General features: G+C 35.8%; 1 protein-coding gene across 4 annotated transcripts; it reads left to right on the plus strand.

The window, feature by feature from the left end:
* Positions 1-10320: 10320 nt before the first annotated feature.
* LOC110456069 lies at positions 10321-15055 on the plus strand. Of its 4 annotated transcripts, none has more exons than XM_021506611.1 (5): positions 10321-10429; positions 10849-10915; positions 12071-12392; positions 12908-12998; positions 13184-15055. In XM_021506611.1, exons 2-5 carry the CDS (start codon positions 10898-10900, stop codon positions 13185-13187), a joined length of 435 nt encoding a protein of 144 aa, XP_021362286.1. In that variant the 5' UTR covers positions 10321-10429; positions 10849-10897; the 3' UTR covers positions 13188-15055. The 4 variants fall into 4 exon arrangements, with proteins under 4 accessions (XP_021362286.1, XP_021362282.1, XP_021362284.1 ...); XM_021506608.1 differs by lacking the exons at positions 10321-10429; positions 12908-12998 and adding exons at positions 10461-10579; positions 10769-10770 and having other exon boundaries at positions 13184-15054; XM_021506607.1 differs by lacking the exon at positions 12908-12998 and having other exon boundaries at positions 13184-15054.
* Positions 15056-26281: the final 11226 nt, after the last annotated feature.

The following is a 26281-nucleotide window of genomic DNA, read 5'->3' on the forward strand; positions in this document are numbered from 1 at the left end:
TAGTTTAAGTTGTACGTACTCTCTACCTTTATTGATGTATTCTGATTCAGATACATCATGGAATAAATTGTATCTCTTTCATTTTATTTAGGCGTTAAAATGACGACGATTACTATACCGAAAAGGAAAAGAAATTGACATTTAAATAACTTGAAGTAGACATATGCCAACCCAAACCATCTTTTCATAAATATGTCTGGGCTAGCAGATCATGTTCTCCCGAATTACCAACCTATTCGATGAAAATCCCGTAATTCCTTAGGGAAGTTAAAGCAACGTTACAACGCGGCGAATCATGGATTACATCCGAAGGAAATTGTGTTTCTGTATCAAGGGATGAACAATTAAAATAATTTTTAGATGATATATATCAGCATCCTTCTATACATCACAGACAAATGTCTAGTTTTATAAGCTTTGGTATTACTCACACTCAAAGATAGCTCCAGCGACATAAGTAGCTTTGCGTACATTATCTATAGATGCAAATTGTTCAAAAATGCAGATTTTATTATCAACATTTAATTTCACTTCAAAGGGCCGGTTTCCAAAACGGCCCCTTCTCTGATTCGAATTTCCTGTTGGTGGTGCATTGCCCATGCCGTTGTGGTCACAAATCTATAAAGTATAAAGATTTAGGTCACTTGGTTTGTTTTTTATGGCTCCTCAAAGTTGTACCTTTCAGAAGCTGTCTAAGTGTTGATNTTATGTTTTATGAATAAACACGATGTTTTGGAAATATTTATCAAAAGAAATTTATACTATGTTGCGAATTACAATTTCGAGATAACCTTCTTTTATTTACGAACTTATGTCTTTGATGCTGAAATTGACAACTTTATAAAAATACATTTTCACTGAAATTATGAAATCTGGGTGTCGGAAAGGTGTAAAATTATTCTTCGGAAAAGAAAAAAACAGTAGTTGAGCTAGATAAAAAATTATACGGGGGCAGGCTCCTATGGAGAATTAACATTACTGGAAACAGGCCCTTTAGCAAAGAAACCCTACTTCAACTGGAGTATGGTTTTGTTTCGGCCACGATATGTATAGTTTGGAATTTCCGTTACAACCGTATAGTAATTTCTGCGAGTGTGGGTGGGTTGATTTATACAGAGTGTAGTAAACTGCACAAACTATTGAAAATCCACATCCATGTAAATCAAACCAGATATGATACATGCTTGTACAAGAACGTGTATAAAAAACCAACTAATATATATCCCATCTTTTACAGAAATGAATGAGTAATAGAAATAGGAGATACATTCCTTAGCCATTGCATTGCCGTTAACAAAGAGTCTTTATATGTAAATTATAGAACAAGGGTGAATGACATGTTACTACCGAAGTGAATAAAGTCAAATTAAATGAAAATATTGATAACCATGAATATGACAAAAATAGCAACGTCTGTCTTTCATTGCATGTTCTAGAGGAAAGAGGAGACTCAAGCTACAGGTATTCTCCAAACATGAGCTCAAGATGAAGGCCGGTGACAACTGTTTCATCGACATATTGTACATGTAAGACGTACATGCTTAGACGATGTGATGCTAGGTGTGTGATGGTTTTAGGACTTAGTCATTAATGTTAATGTGATACGAGACAAGACTACTCAGTACCTTAAGTACCTTAACGACGTGCCTTAATTGGACCCAGATTCTATGGTGTCGTTATTATTTTTCGTATTTGAAAATGATGTTAAAGGAAAACGTCTTTGTACATCTCTTTCAAAATGTAATTTTGTGAACGATGCATACATCAAAACTCAAATAAATATATATATGTTTGTTTGCTTTGTCATACATATAATGTATACATACGAATCGAGGTAAGCGACAAATCCACCGCATTCCGAAAGGAAGTGGGGTTTGGCGGAATGCCGAATAGCGATCCTTGAATTGTGATAGGAACGTCACAAATGTATCGCCATTAACACGACATTGTTCATTTTCAGCCCCATGGCAGACATTTTGAAGAGGATGGGAGAAGGAGGAGGAGTAGGAGGAGGAGTGAAAAGGAAGCAACACTTAGACCTAAGTATACAGGGAAACTGTGTTTTATACTGTAAACTGTTCCTCATCACATCCTTGCCACGAACAGATCGATGTGGTTAGAATGTCTGTCATTCTTTCAATGTTAAGGTTAAAACGGGGACAAATCGGTTCACAAAAACGAAATATGCTCGTTTTATTAATCTCTGTAGATGATAGTCATGATGATTTTCAAAATCCCCTATTGATAATATATGTCTATAGATACAAAAACGGTTACACGCGATTAAACAAAGTATAGTGTTGACAAAAAATAGAATTTAAACTGATAGAGATCTTAAGCATTATAGAGTGTAAAATATATTTAATGTCTTATGGGATATTGTATTCCATTTATACTTCGTGATTCTTTTTATTATTATCGCTGTTATTGTGGTCCTATACATAACCGAAAATTATTCATAAAGCTCCCTCAATTGACATCGTTCCGGTAAAGCCATACCTGGCAACGGTGTTGCGGAAATACACTTTGCCAATTTGTTATCATTCTAAAACAGCAAAGTAATACTTGAAACGCGGAAACGGAAGTACCTATTTAACAACCTAGTAAATAATGCAGAACGCCAAACGAGTTGAACACTTAACATCTTAATATCGTAATGTCGCCTACCAGCTATCAAAAGTGCTGCCTGAAATAAACCCGTGACTTCATTTCCGGGAAATAGGAAAAATCTAGTGATACTACAAGGAAGCTAAACACAATTGTACAGTTATTGAATGCAAATTGTAATATTACTTAATATTCAAGAGAATATATAATAACGAATTGTAAAATACATGTACAGTTTAAATATTGTGATATATAAACAACAGCGATTAAGAAAATTGTAACAGTGTTTGCTTTATTTCGTCTTGTGGGGTACTCAAAATTGCGAAATAGATCTTTTGTGTCCATTGCCAACCGGATAACTATGATATTCGTTTGTGTTCGTTTTATGTTAAATTTTCGTTGGTACCTTTGGACTCGCGCAAAACATTATGACCGATTAATTGTGCGTCCTATTACCATATCCGGGTTATTGCATAAGCGAGTAGCAGAATTTAAAGATGGGTCTTACATAGCCTCATTATCAGTGGGCACCGTCGTTAATTGACCTTCATGTAAGCCATGTATCTTCTGGTTCAAATAAACCGGTCTAACACAAGCTTATTGTCGTGAGTGACTTGTACATCAATTTCTGAAAAGTGTCTTTGTGTCTTTTCTGTTGTTAGCCATTATGTCCTGATTTACTGTATTTCCATTGCGTCTGTGATCCAGGCCCTTTAAACTAATTACACGTTGCATTTCAAATGACAGCGTTAGTTCGAAGATAGTTATGTTTCCCCCAAAGAGTATCGCTGACACATTGTGTTGTGAATTCCAAAGGACGGTTTAACCGTTCGTATTTCTTTACTGCTGCTTTTTATCTGATTTATTATCACAACTTACACATTTGTTTAAGAAATGAAACAGACATGTTTTGATATTCCGTATTCCTTTCACGCTTGCATCATACCCTTTGTTAAGACCGATATGAGTGAAAAAATTGAATGTACATACATAAAGTTTCTCGAATCTAACAGCTTGAAAGCGGATGAATATTCAATTTACATGAACAAAGGAAGAATCACAACAGAATATAGTGTACTGTATTTTCTACAAACACATCGCTGGTGTTGTGGGAAGTTCAACATAGTAGCTTTAAATTTAATTTTCATACTTAAATGTCATTTCATATTACTCGCGTAGCGAATACATGGTAAATGTGATGCAAGGGAGGAAACTCCCAAATGCAAACATAAAAAAATAACTAAACCAGCTCGGTTTTAATGTTCATATAACAAAATAAATATCAGGTTGTATCGTCCTGTCGTCTCCTTATTTTAAAAACCCCACTTAAATATACACGAAAATTACCGAAAATTACTTTATAGACAGGTTATAAAATGACAATAACCCTATTTGAAAACAAAATGTACCACAGAGAGTACCAGATTATTTTTTCATTGTTAGTTTAAACATTACGTTACATCTTATTTCCAATTTTTGCACATTAAACCAACTTTAAAAAAAAACATAGAATAAAGAGGATTGGAAAACAAGCTAAGAACGTTTCCTAGTGCCTGTCCTCGTTGTTATAGGCGCATTTCAAGTTTATTTTAGATCTGAGCTTACATTTCAACAAATCATGTGTTTTCCATCTGCACACACTTTCCTTTACAGCTATACATGTTGATAGTATAATCAATCAAGCGTACAAAAATAACGTCTACAATAGATTGATACATGTCTTATTTGAACAGCGTTTGATTCTCTTTTGAATTCGTCACAATATTGCGGAATGGGAATGTATCTCCAGATGCCTAAAGGTTCAACATGCCCCCTAAAAGCTGGTGTGGTCGGTGTAAACTTAAACCCTTAATAAGTCATGTTTAAGATCCCCAATTAAACATAGGTGTTGAGATTTGCAAATTATATGTAAATCTATACGTTCTGTAATATTGAACTTGAAATCTAGTAATTTAAATGATACAGAACGATGTTAATTAAGTCTAATAAAAGCATTAATGCTGATACTCTCATCAGATTATTTCATCAACATAACATTAGTATAATATGGCAATCTCTTTTGTAATCAAACTAGAAACTACGAAATAACACCTTCTCGAAAGCTTATTCATATTGTACTTTATATGTACCTAGGTCATGCGGAGTTTAATACATGTAAATCTTATTACTACATGTAGCGGCCGAAATACATACTGGCCACATGTACTGTACAAATGGCTAAAACACAAGAAATGTAGGTATTTTTGGATAATTAATATTCAGTGAACATGACAAGAGGGAAATGTCACTGAAAACCAGACAATACATCTGACAAACATTGTATTTTAAGTGTCTGGGATTATAGATTTACAGTCAGAGCATGGAAAGGTTGCAATGTAAGGTACTGGTCTGCCAAAATACATTTTTATTTCTGTCTTACAGCATATACACCTAGGAAAATGGGTCCTCTCACTTCAGCGTCATCGTGTTTCAGGAACAATGTTACATTAAGAAGTATGTATCTGGAAAATTTCAAATCAAGCGGATCATATAAAATTCTATTAGCAACAAAAACTATTCCAACAAAACATACGGAAACATTTTAAAATCATAATCGTTAAAGCTATGGAAAGTATGAACAAAAGAAAGACTTACATGTAGACAATTTAACATTACAACGAGAAAAGGACGTCACCTTCAGCCTTATCGACAGCACTAGGCATGTTACTGTAGGTCAGATCTGAGTAATGTCGCGTCCTCAAAGATATAACCACGACAATTATAAAGACACACTAGTGTACACTTATTAGCGTCATTTTAAAAAATCGAGAAGAAATGATCCAAATCATAATTGCAAACACTTTACTTGTTGTCATTAATCTGCATTTTTCGGAACTTTGTCGGAGTTTGTCAGTCGATCCGCATCATAAAAAGGCATGTGGATGAGAAAGAGAATGTCAGAATTGATTCAGAACGCTGAACAATTGGGTTCTTTTCTACAATGCTATAAAACTGTGGTGCATGTGTTTAACTGTTGCGACTTCCGTCACGCATCTCAAATTAAAATTAAACGAGGACTCGTGTTATAACATAAATGTGCGTGATTGTTTTGTTTAAGTGTACATGTGATACGTTGTAGGAATGTGACTCTATTTACTATAGTCCTTGGCTGTGGGCGATGAGGAGAGAAAAATGCTACTTTAGCGGGGGGACGATGTGTTCCATCAACCAGCAGTATTTCAAGTTTATTAGGTTTTTTTTCACATTTTTTGATCAAAAAACGATTAAACTGCCATTAACTTAAGTGTCTGTAGTCAGATTTGTTTGATTGAAGGAGAAATAGATGCACTATATTGATCATATGGAACCCCCCCTCCAAGCTCGTTTATCTTCTGCAAAAAATCTGAGATGATGTAAGTGTGTAGAACGTAATACGTTGATGTTTTGAGCTTTCTCATATATGGTTTAGACGGGGAAAATACTGTCCGGTTATTTATTTCTGGTACTTTCTGGATTCAATATTTCATAGTGTTTCTATGGTGTTCTCTTGGAATACAGAACAATACACATGTTTGATATGCGGTTCATGTTCTCCTAACTATTCTGGACAATGTAAGATCATATTTAAATATAAACTCATAAAAACGTAAGTCCTAGATTATAATATACCATTACTTATTGACTTAGGTAGGGTTCTTTTGTATACCATCTGCTCTCGGTGAGATAGCTGTTTGATTTTGGAGTTTTAAGTAGCTGTTTGTGGTACAAGACGAGTTATCTTTCGTAGGTTATTAACAGAATAAAAAAATACAACTATCAATCTCGGAAAATAGATCTATTGAGAAAACAATGTATATTATACGAAACATTCTGAGGATATTTTTCCTGAACTTAATAGTTTTTGGGTATTATTTAAATGCGTTTGTGATCACAGCCTCAATATCAATTCACTTCTGTTTGAAACAAACAGTTGCAACATGCCCCTATCGGTGCTCTTTTTTTTTCTATGAATTTTGCAAAAAAAGTCCTTCCCGGGTATCTCTCTTTAACTTTCCGATATATCGATATTGTGCGGTCGTTAAATAACAAAAATAGTTCAACCCGATCAAGAGTTTCAACCCTCCTGAACTTGAAATCAAAGACACAACAAACGTTGTCCTTTTTTGCAATCGTTACTTACATTTTCAAAATTGTAAACCAGAGAACTACTTAGGTGTAACGGTTTTGATGTTCCTATTATGATCTTTCTCTTCTTTAACACCACTGCTTCCTTCTGTGATATATATCGACTGTTAAAGGACAAGCTTACATCACCAGGCTAATACTAGTAACAATTTTTATCATATGAAGTTCTATAATTTCGTTTTGTCTATTTGTGTGGATTGTTGATTTGTTGTCACTGTCACGGTTTTCGCTTGGATGGATTTGACTATGGTTATCATTGCAGGTGTCGTCCACAAATCAAAAGATGATTTATGTTCTGGAAGACCAGGCTTATTGTCTTTCTGCGTTTGAACATATATATATATGTGTAAATATGACATTCGTACATGTGTTGCCCTAGTTTTAACTACTTTGAATTAGAGTGAATATATTTTGTACACATCTGTATTCCCTCTTGTTGAAACCAAAGAATGTCCCTTTTTGACGACAGTGACAGTAGGAACTGAGGCGCATACCGTTTCTTGTATTTATAGGAGACAGTTACAGTGACACTCTGAATTGATCAAATTCTGATGACGTCCGGTTTGAACTTCCAAAGTTTAAACTGCACTCGATTTATATCGATTATACTTAGGTAAACACATTGTGCACAGATTAGGTAACTACTATATTATACCGAGGTGTACCCTACTGTATGTAGTAATACAAGTTATTGTGTGTTGGACAGCCAGCACGTTCGAACAGACATTTAGGCTGTTGAGAAAATTTACAGTTTGCTTTTCACATTCTGCAGGTAATATGCATGAGGGAATATTTGCTTTTTGTTTTGTTTTGTTTTGTTTGTTTTTGTTTTGTTGTCAAAACAAGCAGCAAACTGCTGCACTTTTAAGTTAACGGGTGATGAGATTGAGATAAATACTACGGAGAACGATATGAGAGTGGATTTTGATAGCAAATTGATGTTTACAATTTAGTACAAAAGTATCCTCAACTACGTTATCAAAATAGCTGATTGAACATCTAGACAAAATACTGTTCGTGCTAACCTGTTACAATGTGATGTCAAGGTTTTGGGGGGTCTATGTGTGGGAGGAAAACCGGAGTACCCGGAGAAAACCCGCGTGATCGGGCAGGTGACCCCAACCTTTTCACGTCCGATCGGTGAATCGAACCCCGGCCGCCTTGGTGAAAGGCAAGTGCGCTATCCACTGCACCATATTACCTTTGGTGAGCCACAAAGAGCAGAAATCCTATATAAGAATTTTTTATCCAGAACGATTCTGATAGTTGTCTAAATGACGTTGCACAAACAAAATATTATAGAAGTCAAGATAAAATAGGACAGAAAATGCATAATCGGTATCTCGATTATGGAGCTACATGTATCATGTCTATTGCGTTAATAAAGACTCTCATTTAGAATAAGTACCGTTTACCCTGCATTTTACTACTACGAGTTTCTATCTATTTTTACCTTCCCTCAGAGGACTTCAACCGGTCTTTAATTTATCCCTACTATATGTATTCAGTATTCCTATTTTAGGAAAACATAATGGCTATAGACTATACTGAATGAGTTCGTAACAGCATTAAACACCAGTGTAAAACTGTATTGTGTGGTGTATTGCCTGTCGACTCATACACACTGCATGTAGCTCATTCTTTGTTAAACGATAATAAAATGGATTTTAAAAGGAAAGCACATAAAATAGGCAAACAAATGTCGGCTTATCAAAAGACGTATTTTGATGGGAATATCGAAGATGTTTGTGTACTCATTGTGGATTTAAAATATTTTTCAATCACAAAACAACCGCCCTAAATATTCCCTAATGAGATAAAGATTAGTTCTGAATGCATCATACTTTGTAAATCAACAATTAAACATAAATCGCAATGTTTGTTAAGAGCAAATATTTAGCATGATCCTCTGTTCCGTAAGCAGAGAGTACCGATCTGTAATGGATTCAGTCGCAATCACCTACACGCATTTGGATTCGTTTCAGTCGCCATATGTAGAGGAGTACACGATACAACTTAAGATCATAGGAGTGTATTGCTAAACGAAAGTAGGAAGTACATCCCTAGTTGAAAACACAATGCAGGGAGACAGTATCACAATTTCTGCATATTCTAATGTTTAATATTAAACTGATGAATATTGTATGTTTATTATTGACAGAACAGCGTGTTCTTTCAATATTAAAGTATTTCAAAGCAATCCAGGCATTAATTCAGTTGTTTTTTAATTAATGAGTCACATGCGTCCGTTGTTCTGTACTTCAGGAAACCGGCTACCTATTTTACTACTGTGAAGTTTTTCAGGAACGATAACTCTTACATGCAATTACTATGTGTATACGCTTTTATTATAAAATGTCAATTTTTAATCGTTTATAGATAATTAGTTTTACACAATTTCAGCATTTTTGAAATTGATATACATTAATGCAATACTAATCTATGTCAGTATCATTTTGATTGACATTATTTTGCAAAACATTGCGTGTTTCATTTTTTTTTCAAAATTCCCTCATTTTTACATAGATTTCCATATAACATTNCCTCATTTTTACATAGATTTCCATTTAAAATTCTTACAATTCTGACAATCTATATTTTTTTTTTGTGGCAGAAAATTTTCTTTACTTCAAAGCAATATAACTACAAAATTCTACTGAGAAATGGCGACACAATCCTATTACCTTAATGTGTGCTCTGCATATTGAGTTTGTCTCTATCACTGTAAAGATGAAGAAAAGAAAAGGTATCAATCGAAATGTCTTTGCAATTGCTAAATCTGCCATATGTTGTACGCTTTATCCTTGATTAGCAGACAAAACAACTTATGGTTATATTTTCCATAGAGCTGTCCAGTTAGTTCAATCGTTTGGAGTAAATTACGTCTAATTATATATTTGTGTGCTTAATTCTCGGAAAAGATGATCCAATGAAAATGCATATATACAAAAACTGTATAGAGGAACGAACAATTAATTGATGCTGCTTCTCAATGAAATTGATACCGTGTGTAATCGATTGACATATATCTTTCTTTAAGACAGGGACATCAAATACTTAGTCATCGTGTGGCATTTTGCCATCTTTGGTAGATACCAGTCTGACGGTATACACAGGTTATTGTCCCGTAAGCTTTTTTAACCACAAAGATATTTTAATATTGTGCAACGATCTAATGTAAGCGTTCACAACGTACATATATTTCTCTGTCCGAATCACGATAATAAAAGGAACAAAACAGCCTGCATATGATCAATCAAACCACCAGTAAACCCGGTATTTGCATGTAATAAATGTATAAAGGTGAATGAAACCAATCGAAATTTTGTCCATTATGATTCACGCCGGCATTGAAAAGATCTTTTTCATTTACACAAAAACTTGAAATACTATATTGAGTATGTATACGTCACAAGGTACTTTACATTACACAAGCCCTAATGACATCCGTTATATCTCCTTACTCTACTTTCTTACAAATGATTTAATTACATGGGTCCGGCATGTGACTTTATATGATACAAAAAAGGGCTGTAGCTACCAATCATTACGTCATATCTCCCTGGATTCACATTTAGAGTGGTAAAGTTGTTGTTTGACTCGTCTACAATGTACATACGGGACACATGTGAGGCCAACGGTGTGTTCTTTTGAACAGGTACGTACAATTTATATTGGGTTTTAAAATATTTGTGCAGTGTTTATAATCGTGAATCTATAATGTATGTGCGTGCAGCTTGTTACAAACACGTTACCGGGTGACAACCGACCCGGAAGATGTAAACATGTACTAGGGAAGCCGTTGTCAGTAATTTATTGACATCGTTTACACACTGCAAGATAAAACCATTCATTATTTATCGAACCTTTCGATTTGTTTAAACAAAATGATTACTGGATATTATATTTTTATGATGACATTTTTAAGTGAAATGCTGTATATTATATAAATTTCTATGTTGTGGTCTAATAATCTAACTATGCAAAACAGAGCGAGTTGTAGCGTAGTGTCGCAAATTCTCATGTTCAATGATCATTGGATCATTATAAAGACTTTACCTTTTTAATGATTCTTAGGAAGGGGACGACAGGGAAGGGCATGTTTTGCTTCAATTAAGCCGATATAATGGGCTGCACATCTAGTGTAAGTATTGTATGTGTTTGTCACGTTTACCACGTGTGAGAGGGTACATGTATGTGTTTGTCACGTTTACCACGTGTGAGAGGATACATGTATGTGTTTGTCACGTTTACCACGTGTGAGAGGGTACATGTATGTGTTTGTCACGTTTACCACGTGTGAGAGGATACATGTATGTGTTTGTCACGTTTACCACGTGTGAGAGGGTACATGTATGTGTTTGTCACGTTTACCACGTGTGAGAGGATACATGTATGTGTTTGTCACGTTTACCACGTGTGAGAGGGTACATGTATGTGTTTGTCACGTTTACCACGTGTGAGAGGATACATGTATGTGTTTGTCACGTTTACCACGTGTGAGAGGGTACATGTATGTGTTTGTCACGTTTACCACGTGTGAGAGGATACATGTATGTGTTTGTCACGTTTACCACGTGTGAGAGGGTACATGTATGTGTTTGTCACGTTTACCACGTGTGAGAGGATACATGTATGTGTTTGTCACGTTTACCACGTGTGAGAGGGTACATGTATGTGTTTGTCACGTTTACCACGTGTGAGAGGATACATGTATGTGTTTGTCACGTTTACCACGTGTGAGAGGGTACATGTATGTGTTTGTCACGTTTACCACGTGTGAGAGGATACATGTATGTGTTTGTCACGTTTACCACGTGTGAGAGGGTACATGTATGTGTTTGTCACGTTTACCACGTGTGAGAGGATACATGTATGTGTCCCTAATCGAGGTCCAGCTCGAAAATTAAAGGAATAGAGAGAGGAAAAAAGTTGGCGAGATTTTAGATATGGAGTGGGTGGAAGGGAGTAAGACATGAATAATTGCTTACATAATAGTTACAGAGATATAATGTTAAAGATATGTATACATGTAGCAAAACGTGTAAAAACAAAGTTTACATTAGCCCGACATAATTTCGAGGTTGTCCATGTAGACACTGTGGTTTGAACTAATTATAAAAAGAGCCAAGCATTCAGTCTGGACTGCTTGAGTGATTGATCTCACAGCAACCTCAGCATTAAAGGGGAGGTAACTCGCGGAATACGTTCACAAATTAGTTTATACGACTCACTTCCCATGGTCATGCTGATTTTTACAAATATCAATATTTTCTAATTATTTGGTATTTGTTCCTAGACCTATCCGGCTGGTACAAAACAGAAGAAAATACGACAGATACACGTGAACATGGTGAACAAATTGATGGACATCATCAGTCCGAATTTCCCAACGACCTGGACCCTCCTGCTGAACGCTTTGTCTCCGTACCTAGGCAATGAACAACTACACGGCCAGAGTGTCACAGACATCTCAAACATATGTAGGAGCTTGATGGCTAAGCAGATTATCTCCTATGGGTCGTATGATAAATTATATACTGCGGTAGACGACATCGATAGCAATGCAGCGGTGGTCATCTCTTCTGCAGTAGCATCAATCCAAGCCCTGATTTTGGAAGGTTTGTTAGATATACATATCAGTGTTATAGATTACCGTTGAATATCGCAATTTAATTCAATTTTTTTACTTAAAAGTCAGGATATGGAGGTTTAACACAAAATCGGAAGGACTTATTTATGAAAATCGATTCACTGAAATGATATATCAACACTTCTAGCTGACCTCTCATTACTTCTGTTCAAAATATAAATGCAGTACGTAATAACATCAAGTACACTGACTTTTAGATATAGTGTGGTGATGCTATACATTAGATTTAGCCATTAATAAAACACCACTAGATATGTAATGTACATTGAAATAAAGATATAGAATTGTGGTCAAAACTGATTTATATTCTTTGTGAAATGAACACACATAAAAACACATTTCATGATATTCAACAGGTATCATTCTCGTGGAAAATGTACTGATTTTAACATACATTTGTATGTAACACATGACAAAAAACATATGTTTGTTGAGAAAATAATGTTTCTATCTATCTTTTGCCGTTGACATGTTTGATTTTAGCTCTACCGATAGGTGTATTTATGCATCTACTCACTATAACAAGAAACGACACAAAACGGACTGTGAATGAAAAAGGCCATCCTCAAAGAGGGTGACTAACTATTTATTTATAAAATTTGAGGAAATTTTCCGAATTAGAAATATAGCATAAAATTACATACATATAATGTACATGAAACTTTTAACTCTTGAGTACATATCATGCCTAGCTGCCTTATATCTGTAGTCATTTCCCCTAAAGCTGATCAAAATATTTATTTTCTTTACCCTTTTAAGGTAAAACAGAGGGAGACGTTTCTAATGAAGTGATAGGAGACAGATCTGACAAAACCTTACCAATCAAAGGAGTGTACTGTACAAAGTTCTCGTCCAGGATCATTAGCGATACTAAAGAAGGGAGCTACATGGTCCAGCGTATGGTTACGTTACCGAATGATCGAGTGATTGTGTTGGATAGGGATAACACGAAACTAAAACTGTTTAGTTCTGAATACAAGTTCATGCACTCTGTTTGTGTGAGCGGGTTCCCTGTGGGATTGACGGTAGTGGATGAGTCTACGGTAGCCGTGTCGGATGAAAGCACAAACTGCATCGCACTGTATACAGTACATAACATTGTAAACAAGTCCGCGTCAATACAGTGTGGAAGGGAGGGCGGGTACCTCATGGACATTTCATATAGCAATCACCATTTTATTTGTCTAAAATTTAATTATGCTGACAAAGTAAGAACAATAGAACGTGTTAGCATGACCGGACAAAGAGAGACAGTGTTTAAGGGTCAGGAATGGTGTGACATAGGCTACCATGTTATTGCAAGGGAGAACAGGTTTTATACAACGGAGTGTGTGAGGGATACAGTTAGATGTATGACGTATGATGGGAAGGTATTGTGGAAGAGGAAGACACCTTTTGGACCGATGGGGATAACCGTTGTGAGAGGGACACTGTGCGTCGTGGCGTTAACGAAGGGTGTGGTATGTCAGCTATCTCTAGACGGTGAGAGGTACGATCACCAAGTAATACAAGGCGTAACTAAACCTTACATCTACTGCATCTGTTACCAAAGTGTGAGAAAGAGACTCTTGGTGTCAAGTAGTATCCCTGGCGAACCAATCAAAGTGTATACGATCAGCTGATACCTGTTCCCATTGCTATGTATACGCAGGGACAAGGACATTTGCTACAGTTGACATGATTGGACCTAAATCTTATTTTCCCAACGACAGTTACATTTTTTGCATCCACCAAAAATGTGAATTTTGATGCAAAAAAGTTACGTGGGATTGATTTTCGACCTTTTTCATGCTTTGCGTATGTATGTACGACCAATGGTTGTGGCATTTTTACCGAGATTTGATCAAAACCCCTAAGATGTTTAAATTTTGAGAACATTTGGTCCAAACAATACATCTGTAACAAATTTGCTAGTTCCTGCGGGTGTCACCGACATTTTTTGTGTTGTTACCTGCAAGGTTTTCCGTTCGATGGTTGTTGCCGCCTTGTGATACATGTATGATATTTTAATGACGGCATGTTCTTACCGAGGCTGTTATTGTCAAGCCTTCAATATGAAGAAGTGTTGTAAGCTCGTGTAGCAACTAGTTTTGTTGAACTGATACCTCATTAAATGTTGTTTCTATATTTGTACACAATTTTATCTTTTAATGGGCATTTTTGGCTATCATTTGTACAGATACAAAGTATTTCAGTGTTTTTGTTCAGCTTGCATAGGGGTGAAATATAAACAGTATCATTAGAAATCAGTTTTACATGTACATGGTTTCAAAAAATCATACTTTTACAGATTATGTCGACTTTTTACACTTTAAAGTCATAATTATGAGCTCGTCTTGATGATTTTCTGCTGCATTCATTTATAAGTGTACTTGTTTACAAAATAATTTAACTTCTAACGATTATTATATTTCAAATCATAACTATGATCTCAGTCAGTTGATGTGTGGTTTTATTTATATTGTATCAAGTCTTCAAACAGATATTCACTGTTATTGATGTTTTCATGTAAAATCTGCTGATATATGATCTACAAGGTAAAAGTGACGATATACATTTATTTAGTGATTATATAAGCAAATTCCGCTTTAAATTAAAAAGCAATAAAAACAGTAGCTTTGCTTTTGCATATGTTTAAAATATATTCAACTAGATATATAGATGTTATTAACTAATAAAAAAGAATCAGTTACTTATAGCATTGCATGTTTACCGCAATTAATTCAACATTATATGCCAGGAAAGGTACTTACTACTCCAGCTAGAATGCCCTCGTCTCTGTAGCAAAAGATTTTCTCTATGTCTGCAATACTAAATACATGTATATGTTCAGAGTTAGAAATAACTTCATATAGAAGTAACTACATTGTCACCTTCCAAAATATACACTCCAGCAAACATGTACTGTATATACTCACCAACAAATAGGAACCCGTGATGAACATATCTGGGAAGAACAAATATAAAATGTTGTTGATCAATCCTTATCAGAAACAACGACACGTATTAACCATGCTATTGGAACGACACGTATTAACCATGCTATTGGAACGACCCGTATTAACCATACTATTGGAACGACACGTATCAACCATGCTATTGGAACGACACGCATTAACCATGCTATTGGAACGACCCGTATTAACCATGCTATTGGAACGACCCGTATTAACCATGCTATTGGAACGACTCGTATTAACCATGCAATTGGAACGACACGTATTGATCATGCGATTGGAACGACACGGACTAACCATGCTATTGGAACGACGCGTACTAACCAGGCTATTGGAATGACACGTATTAACCATGCTATTGCAACGACACGTATTAACCATGCTATTGAAACAACACGTATTAACCATGCGATTGGAACAACACGTATTAACCATGCAATTGGAACGACACGTATTGATCATGCGATTGGAACGACACGTACTAACCATGCTATTGGAACGACGCGTACTAACCATGCTATTGGAATGACACGTATTAACCATACTATTGGAACGACACGTATTAACCATGCTATTGAAACGACACGTATTAACCATGCGATTGGAACGACACGTACTAACCATGCTTTTCGAATGACACGTATTAACCATGCGATTGGAACGACACGTATTAACCATGCTATTGGAACGACACGTATTAACCATACTATTGGAACGACACGTATTAACCATGCTATTGGAACGACGCGTACTAACCATGCTATTGGAATGACACGTATTAACCATGCGATTGGAACGACACGTATTAACCATGCGATTGGAACGACACGTACTAACCATGCGATTGGAAGGACACGGACTAACCATGCTATTGGAACGACACGGATTAACCATACTATTGGAACGACACGGATTAACCATGCTATTGGAACGACGCGTATTAACCATGCGATTGGAACGACACGTAATAACCATGCTATTGGAACGACGCATACTAACCATGCTATTGGAATGACACGTATTAACCATGCGATTGGAGCGACACGTATTAACCATGCTATTGGAACGACACGTATTAACCATGCCATTGGAACCATATCTTAGCCCCCATTTATCATTAAGAAATGTAATACATCTGTATATGGGATATTTATAAAACACTCAGACGTCATCAACTAGCGTTACCGATTTTTGCAAATGTTGGTACCGAAAATGGATCATGGCATGCTTTTTGAAATATCTTGTGCTTCAATAGCGCATACTCCTAACACGCGCTATTTTTTTACAGTGTTAACAAATACTAAATCTTTAGATAAAAAATAAACGTAACGGAACCTGCAGCTAATACGCACTGTATCAATTAATTTGTGAGAGTATCTCAGCAGTATAACACCGTCATTTGTACTGTATATGGTGTGAGTGAAAAGAAACATATCACACAAAGAACATAAGACCTTACTCGAGGGACTTTATGATTTCAGACTTTGAGGCGTTAAAGATAGTCAAAAGTTCTTTACTGGGAAATATAACTACATTTTGTATCAAGTCAGGAAGGGAGTCTTGGATCGACATTTGTTTCGTCTGGATACATATTCACAATTTCAAGGACACTTTCTCATCGTTCTGTATTTAGCCACAACATATCATGGGATATGTATGGTACAATGTAGCGTCATGTTACCATACAAATGTAATCATCACCGCAGTGTCAAACAATGGCATTTAAAAAAAGTCAGTATACTTAACTGTGTACGTCTAATCTCGAATGCATTTTAAATCAATAGATCATTGTTCCCTCATTCAGATAAGCCTGGAACTAATCTAATTCAATCTAAGGGTCTTACTGAAGTAATGCGAGTTATTCCTCTTGGATTGCATACAGAATACGTTTCCCTACGAGATAGTTAAAAATAAGTAAAAATGGGTGAAGCCATTCACCGAACTTCCCCTGACGCTACATAACCCTTTTTAACGTTACACAACGATAAAGATGATATCAAAGTAAAACGCACGCTATGTTTAAACATGACATCCTTAACAATGAACGTTACATGCACACACATGTGACTGTACCTTTAAACTTCGTACAGGTTAATAGAAACATGTACACTGTGCAAATAAGCACTTACACAGAAACAAACAGCTGTTTCGTCCTTTTAGGGCTCATCAATGACGCTAGGGACCAAACACCAAACAGAGGGACATGAGCGTTACAACATTTCTCCTTGACGGACTCATCAGTGATGCTAGGGACCAAACATTCGGAGAAACAGAGGGACATGAGCGTTACAACATTTCTCCTTGACGGACTCATCGGTGATGCTAGGGGCCGATAACTATTCTAATTAATTGACCATAATGTCAAAAGGATCAATTAATTATGATAATGAATGTTTTAATTTTTGACCTGGTTTGCAACTCTTATCAGAACGTTAGTATATGTTAGAATATCCACTTCACGTTTATACTGTACATATACATTAATGTACTCCAGTTTTGAAATATACATGTAAAACAACTTTTTTCTTTCTTTATATAATGCCCCCGATCGGCGAATACTTTATGATATGACACAACTTTGTTGTACAAGTAAAAAAGGTAAACGTAGAAAATCGTCAATACACTTTTGCTTTTGTATTAAAAGAAGAAACAAGCATGAGCAGTATCAATAGTCCGTCACTGAAAAAACTCTAGGAAAGCAGTATACACGTACTTATTTTCAGACTATGGTGATGCAACTAATGGGCCAAATCAAATTACCATAACAATAGTGATACCAGGAGCACACTTAATTAGTTGTGGATGTCGCGGAAAATATAAAAAAGAACAAAAGCAAGAATGTTCAATACTAGCGTAAAACTAGTAGTCGTGTATGGTTCAGAGGCTGGGTGCCGTAACGACAAAGACAGAAAGAAAGATTCAGTCAATTAGCAACATGAAAAAAAATATTGAAAATATGATGACTAAACAAAATCACAGTGAACATCTATGGCAAAAGTAGACCAATTACAACTATGCGATCTGATCCAAAATGGAAAATGAAATTGGTTGATATCGTTAGAATAACCAGAGTGCATACAAATAAAAAAAGAAGTCAATAACATTTCGCCCACAACCACTATCGGTTTCCTCACTCATGACTCATTGGATAAACCTGCTAGGAGTTGGTAAACATTTTTGGTTACTCACCAGTGGATAACACCCTGGGCGTGATTTCATTGGTCAATCTTTAATTTATGACGTCACGTTAACTGCTTTTCGACGTCATTTTCCACTGTGACGTCATGCTTCATGGCAATTATTTCCCCCATCGGAAACACACGGTGTATTTTCGTGAGGGAAAATGTGGATTTTCATATAAAATACGAATGTTATGAGAGAAACAGGTTTCCAAACTCGTGATGATTAGTTAACACGTTTATCTAACTCGCGTTAGTTAATTTTCAAATTGTAAATGACACTCGGTCAACCTCAGTTCTTTATACAATTTTAAGATTAACTAACTCGAGTTAAATAAACATGACAACCAGCCATCACTCGTTGTGGAACATCTATGTAACTAATGGGGGGAGTGGTATGAAAAATTAACATCAGCATTCATATATGAAGTGCGTCATTATTTTGTAATACATGTAATTTATTTAAGTCGAATTCAATTTCGGTAATAACCAACACATTGCTTTGTATTGTAGTGGAATGATTAACGATGGCCGCTTTGGCAGTGTCAGAGACAATGTCACTTCCCGTTATCATTGCGTATAGGAAGGATAGGACATAGCTTATATGCTATGAAACATGCAAATATTCAAGGAAAGGAAAGAAAGAAATCAATGTCAACCTAGCTACAGACTGGTCGGTAATCACCTTTCTTTTGGTGCCATGGACGTCTGAACGTGCTTTTGACATTTCACCCCTTAACTGACCGCCCAGAAATAATGGAAGGGTAATACAAGCCCGTCATGTGTTCGTGAGACACAGTTTCGACGTTCCGGCGCATGTGAGTATGATGGCGCTCAGCGGAAAGAGCACGCGCTTGTTTGTGTATGGGAGTACGCGTCATCAATATAGTGTGACGAATGCTGCGCCACTCAGCTTTTCGTCTGAGTCGTATTTGTCAGTGTAGTCACAGACTACTCTCCAACAACTAGTGATCTCTTCTTTGTTGTTTCCTCCAGACAGTCTCCGGTTAATAGGTCATGTCCTTTATCTGGTACTAGCACCAGTTTTGATAAATAACTCAAGGCAGCAATAAATTTCAATAGATATAATTCTAATATTCAAATAAGTATTTATGTTTGTACAGGTGATTTCACTCTTTCTCTATGAATAATTTCAGTCTCCACTCTATGAACTATGTATTATCATGTAATAACAACTTTGTTTAACAATAACGAAACCAATATATTCAATAACAAGTGGTGTTACAAATTTAAGATAATAACAATTATAAACAATGAATAACTTAGGTATTTAATATAATAATTACTATGAGAATCTTAAATTCAAAGTATTTGGTAATCTAGTTGGAAATGTTAATAGAAAACAATGAGCAATAAGCAGTGACTTAATTAGTAACGATTATTAATGATAATTAATAGAGATTTATAGGTAATGATATGAGTAATCAGTCCCTATGACTATAGCTGATGACTAAATAATAATAGAGATTTACAGGGACTGATATGAGTAATTAGTCCCTCTAATACTATGGGAACACTAGTCTCAGAGTATTAGCTAAGCTAGCTATGACTATAGCTGATGACTGAATAAAAGAGATTTACAGGGACTGATATGAGTATTCAGTCCCTCTAATACTATGAGAACACTAGTCTCAGAGTATTAGCTAAGCTAGCTCTATGACTATTAAATAATGACATTTTATGGAAAATAATGCTTAATTATTTTCTTCACTATATTTCAACTTAACAATTTACCTATAATGCCTTGATGACCTAGATAGAGCTACGGCTCCAAATGCCTCCAATCTCCATATAAGGAAATGTAGACTTTGATTTAGAGATTATGCTACTTTTACCTCAAGGATATGTAACCGCTTCACTCATTCCTGCGCAGAACTATATAATAATTTGTTAATGTAGTGCACACTACAAATGCACATATTATATCCTTCTTATTGTCTTTTACACACTGATACAAGTAAATAAAGTCTTTCATGACTGTCTACATTCGTAAAATGACCACATGAACATTCATAAACGTTGGAATGAATATCGCCAATAGCAGACGGCAGCTCACCACTATGCATTGGACGAGAAGTTGTAGCGAGGGACTGTCCGACTTGACTCGGCGGATATTACGTATTTAGACTAAATAGATCGTGAGTACTCAAAATATGACTATGCTTAAACTCAGAATCATCCAGACTTTCTAGATTTTCATTCATTTACCACGAATGGTGTTATAGTTACCGAGTATCGTACCTTGCAGTGTAAGTGCTGATGCTGTTGTCTATACAAAGATGGCGGCTACGACAGGGTAGTCGTTAAACTCACGTTGAACTTAAATTCATTTAAAATGACTGATACCTTTACTAATGTTTCATACGCTTCACAATGGAAGTTAAGAATCATTGCAACTCATTAAAAGTATTGCCATAATTTTCCAAGTGATATTCAGCGAATACTAAGCCATAGAACGCGGTTGTTTACAACGTTACTGCAGAACGTTGCGAAGCACATGGGACTGACTCCACAATTGGAATGTAGTATTTTCACCATCCCTGACACTTCGCTACAATAGGTTTAACATAAGTAGCCGTCAAAGCAGTTTTCAATAGCTGGATAATTCTGGTAATTAATCCCGAATTGCCCTTTTCTCGTCATGTCTGCACTGTCCTTCACATAACAAATGTCATTAAAAAAACTCGCGCCACTATTGGATACGGTTTGTTGTTGTCTTTCTTCCCGAATCGATGTTCATTTCCAAACTCAAGTGTCTTATTTCGGTATCTGTGTTTGCACAACCTCTTTCTATACATCCATGAACAAATTAATATATTTCTCCCGCTGATCTATTTAAGAATCCTTGATATCGTCGCATTCCTTCATGTCTACATTACCCGTATCGTTCACCGGAATGTAACTGCCGAGTTACAGACCTTGGGACTAAAGCAACAGATGTACACTTAGAAATATAATTTGCACCGACTAATGAAATATAGGAAGTATTCTGTAGGATTTGGGACTTGGTATGCACCGTCTTACAACGTGATCCCTATTCCGTCTTTGCGTATTGCAGAGTTATCTTCTCTTGGGAGCAGGTATTGATTGTTACGTCATTGGTCTATGTGAGAAAATTACGTCGTTTTCTCAAAAATTGATGACGTTTCTTTCACAAACAAGTGACGTAACAATCAATAGCTGCTCCCAAGAGAAGATAACTCTGCAATTCACAAAGACGGAATAGGTAGGGCGTAAGAACTATACCTTTTGCCCCTATTGCATGATCGTGAGAGGCGACTAAATTTGGGATCTTTTCTCTTCTTTCAAAACATCTTTCTTTTTCCTATTGTCTCCCTTGGCAATGCCTCACTTTTGGCCTTTAGTTGACAGTTTGCTCCTTTGAGGAAGGATTTGGATTCTGTCCCCTGGCCGAGACATACCAAAGTCTGTAAAAATGGTAGTTTCTACTCCTGCTTAACGCTCAGCATTTAAGGAGTGGGACGACTAGTTCGCCCGTTGTTCGTATAATGTGACTGGGTGGGGTGTCCTGCTCGGTGTGTCTTGTTGTCTTCGGCAGCATGCTTCAGTGGGGTAGCACTATAAAGTCGGCATCAGTTCCTCGCTAGCACAAGGTGACAAACACGAACATATCGCAGCCTCCCAAAACACACACACATACACTACATGCATGCATCTTGCACACAGGGGAGGCCGTCCTTAACTGACCATAGCTGTTGAAAGGACGTTAAACAACACTAAACCAAACCAAACCAATCTTACAATTTATAATGATTAGGCAACAGACAGGATACCGGGCCACAAGTGCATTTCATAACTAGTTTAGTCCCGTTTCCAATATTTTTACTGAATAAAAATTAGCGACAGCCATTATGACAACATTTAGCTTAGTAGGGGTTTGATTCAATAAAACTTTGTTGTGTTTTGTTCCATATATTATGTATTATTAAAAAATCCTTATGGGTGTATGATATTTGAATATATCACAAAAAATTGCAATGTCCATATTGATAACACGTTTAAGACTTGATGTCTTGGATATTTTACATATGAGAGACATATTCTGCAATATCATATTCATATCAGTAAATCAATTCTGCTTTAAACGTCAAAATAACCTATAAACAAATCACATTGCATCTTAACATGTGTGCACCTGGTCCACTTAAGGATTGAATTCTGTTTTGTTGAGGTTTATGGGTTATAAACCTCAATGGGTCTTGAGAAAAAACTTTTTTGGGGAATTTGTTTCAAGACGCATTGAGGTTTATACCCCATAAACCTCAACAAAATGGGATTCCATCCTTTTATTTACATTCAGAGCGATATTGATATTTGTTCGAATAATTTCTAAAATATCGGTCTTGTGCAAGTCTAACACCACGGAAGGTATTAAAACTTATGACGTCATCACTCCCTGTGAGACGTCGTCCTGGTAAGATGAATAAGCAAATTAAGATGTAAATTATTTTTTGACAAAAAAAATAATAATAATTGAAAACAATCTATGAATGGAACTACTTCCCGCGCTCCGCAGAATAACAGAGTAATCAGGTTGATAATATGCTGATGTATTCATACGCCAACTGAAAAGTTCATTGAAAAATAACTTTTAAAATGTTAAGTAGGCATATTGAGTCCCAGTTCAGTAGAAATGTAAATATTTTATTATGAAATGTTAACTTGATATTTAATTTTATGTCAGTATGAATTAGTCCTCTACACGAAGTGGTTAGGCTAGTGTTCAGAAAAGTGAAAAAGGAATCCATTTTGTTCAATCTAGATTTCTTAACTTAATAGATTTATGAGATGTGATGTACCTTTAGGGTATCCCTGTCCTGCATACACACTATTATATAATGGACATATTATATGGTTTCATATGCAACCCATTTCAAATTGTAATTTAATTTAATTGATACCACAATAAAATTTACCATAATGCTCAAGATTAAATCATTCTGATAACTTAAAAGTGTAAATCATATCAGATTGCTAAATTTAAGATAAGTTTCCAATTATATGTCTCTTGATGTAAACCCCCTGCAGGTCGGTAATCGAGAAAATATTACACCTGCTGTTACCCACTGCGTGTATCGTAAGCGGCGACCAATGTTGGAACGCCCTGCAAAATTGTGGATTTGTTTTTGTGCCCTCTGATTGGGGACACAAAAACGACCAAAATAAATCTGCTGCAACCATTGCAATATTTGTGATTTTTTTTATCTTTCTTTTTACTCCTAACTACCATTTATGTCCTAGCGCTTTGCTTGGCAATTCCTCACTGATGGCTTCGATGTTGAGCGTTCGCCAAAGTGATGAAGGCAATGGGTTCTCTTCCCTGGCCGGGACATACCAAAGTCCTTAAAAATGGTAGGTGTTATTTATTCCCTGCTAAACGTTCAGCATACCCTGTCTCCGGTACACATACACACATGCACGCTTACACAACACACATGGAGGCACTTCTTTAAATAACTGAAGCTGTTAATAGGACGTTGCACAATATAAAACCAAACCAAATCAAACCATCTTGATGCTAAAGTACACTATCAAATATGAATGAACTGCGACAGAAATGTATATTTGATTGATTCTGACACAGTTTTGAAATAAAAATAACGTACAAGTTTAAAAATAAACTATCCTGTCTAGAAAACAAAATTGTTTAACGCAATGAAGGGTTTATAGTCCCTTTTTTCTTTGTTGTGTTTATACATATGTTTCGGATCATTTTTACTGAGATTTTCATTCTTTCGACCTTCATGTCATTGCTACGTAGATTCTGGGTAGATACACCATAGTACATTTTGACTTTCTGGATAAAACAATATTTTTAGATATTTTCGTTGCTTTCTTTCTTTACTTTATTCTAGCGATTATTTTAATTTTCAATCTGTAAAGTTGAATGTTTAAAGTTGAAAGTCATATGAAATTAGAACGAACGGTTATCATTATTTAAACTACTGCAATGAAAGGGAACATATCTGCTAATGCTGTGACCTCATGACGTCATTACATTTTCTGACGTCACATTGGCTGCTCTTCATATGTTATGAATACAATAAGTTGTCACATAGGTATCATGTTATACAGTTAATATGTTATCGGTAAGTGTTGTCATTTGCAATCAATGTTATCAATCTTCTATTGCAAACATATGTTGTTCACTGATAGTGCACTGATTAAGACAAACGATACTGTTTCCAGAACTTTTACGTCATTTCCTGTATGACGTCATTATTGAAGTAATTGAGATTACAGATCTTTATTATTGAATTAACAGGGCCGTTACGATGATTTTGTTTCAATACGAAAGTAATGTCTTATAAGCGAGCGTTATTATATCTTATCTTAAAAAATGTAAAAAAAATTGATTGAAGGCATATTGTTAATGTGATGCGGTTATGAAGTGTCAAATATGTCTGTTCATACCTGCGCGTCATGCCGACGAAGCAATACAAAGTATACCATTTGCTACTGGTATGTTATTCACCGCTACCGAAATTACGTCATAACAATGTTAAGTCATCAATATCGCAGTGTTATTTCAACGTATGCCATGGCTAGATCGTACATAGTGGCAAAGATCTTTTGAATACACATGTTCTATGGATTTGTATTATGTTGACCATGATAACCAAACGAATAGGAAACGCCATTTATTTCTGAATAATAAATAAATAATAAATTGCAGTGCTTTAATTGCGTTCAAAAATGTAGCATTCAAAATGTCGCCGGAGGTCGGTAAATGTGCCAAAATATCAAAAAAAGGGTGTGATACTGTACTCAATAGCCATTCACAGATGTTTTCGTACTGTAAAGGTCAATATCAGACATTATCAAATGATACTTTTCCGTGTGGAAGACCCACGTCTGCTTGTGGAAGGCGTTGATATGGTAGCACGGGGGATTAAGATGTTATCCTTTGGGGTGAGCCGAGTTTGATCAGTCTGTTTGTGTTGACCGTCGACACGATACAACTGTGTAAGGTTTCCTCCTGTTGACAGGAGTTCGTTGACATCTGTTATTATTAAGGTTTCAGGAGCACACAAGTACTATGAACGTACGTGAATATGTCAGCTGTTTATATGCATAAGGCTGTAAAAAGACGACGTGATCGTTTTAAGGTTTGACCAACGCTTGATCAAATTTGACAATGATCGTCTATGGCCTCTGTATGTACGAGTTGTTTTTCTTTCCTGGCAATTCCATCTCTAAACTTTTACGTCTTATATAAAGAATGAACGAGATGACAAAAAAAAAGCTTACTACAACATATTGTCTTTTATTAAAATATAATCACACAATAAACATTACACATGTAACCCGTTCATGTATTGAACATTTAGCATTAATGGGTAATGAATAAGTATCTTCCTAATACAATTAACCAAAAATACATTAAAACGATTTTATCTCAGCCACATATATTAAATGCTCCACTGATTGCATCAAAGACGAGGTACCTGTATGCATGCAAATAAAGAGATCTCGTAATGTCTTGAATACAGAAGAAACTGACACATTCACCTCATTATAGTCTCAAAACATTTTATTATTACGTTCAAGTAAATGTTGAATGTTTTGTAACACCAAATAATGCTTCTGCTGGCGTTTGTTCGTCCTTTTACAACGATTGGTTTTCGTTCTTTCTTCAGTACTCACTGTACCTTTGTAAATGCCAATCATAACATCGA

This window comes from Mizuhopecten yessoensis, unplaced genomic scaffold (genome assembly GCF_002113885.1).
Source record: "Mizuhopecten yessoensis strain PY_sf001 unplaced genomic scaffold, ASM211388v2 scaffold8507, whole genome shotgun sequence".
Taxonomy (NCBI): Eukaryota; Metazoa; Mollusca; class Bivalvia; order Pectinida; family Pectinidae; genus Mizuhopecten; species Mizuhopecten yessoensis.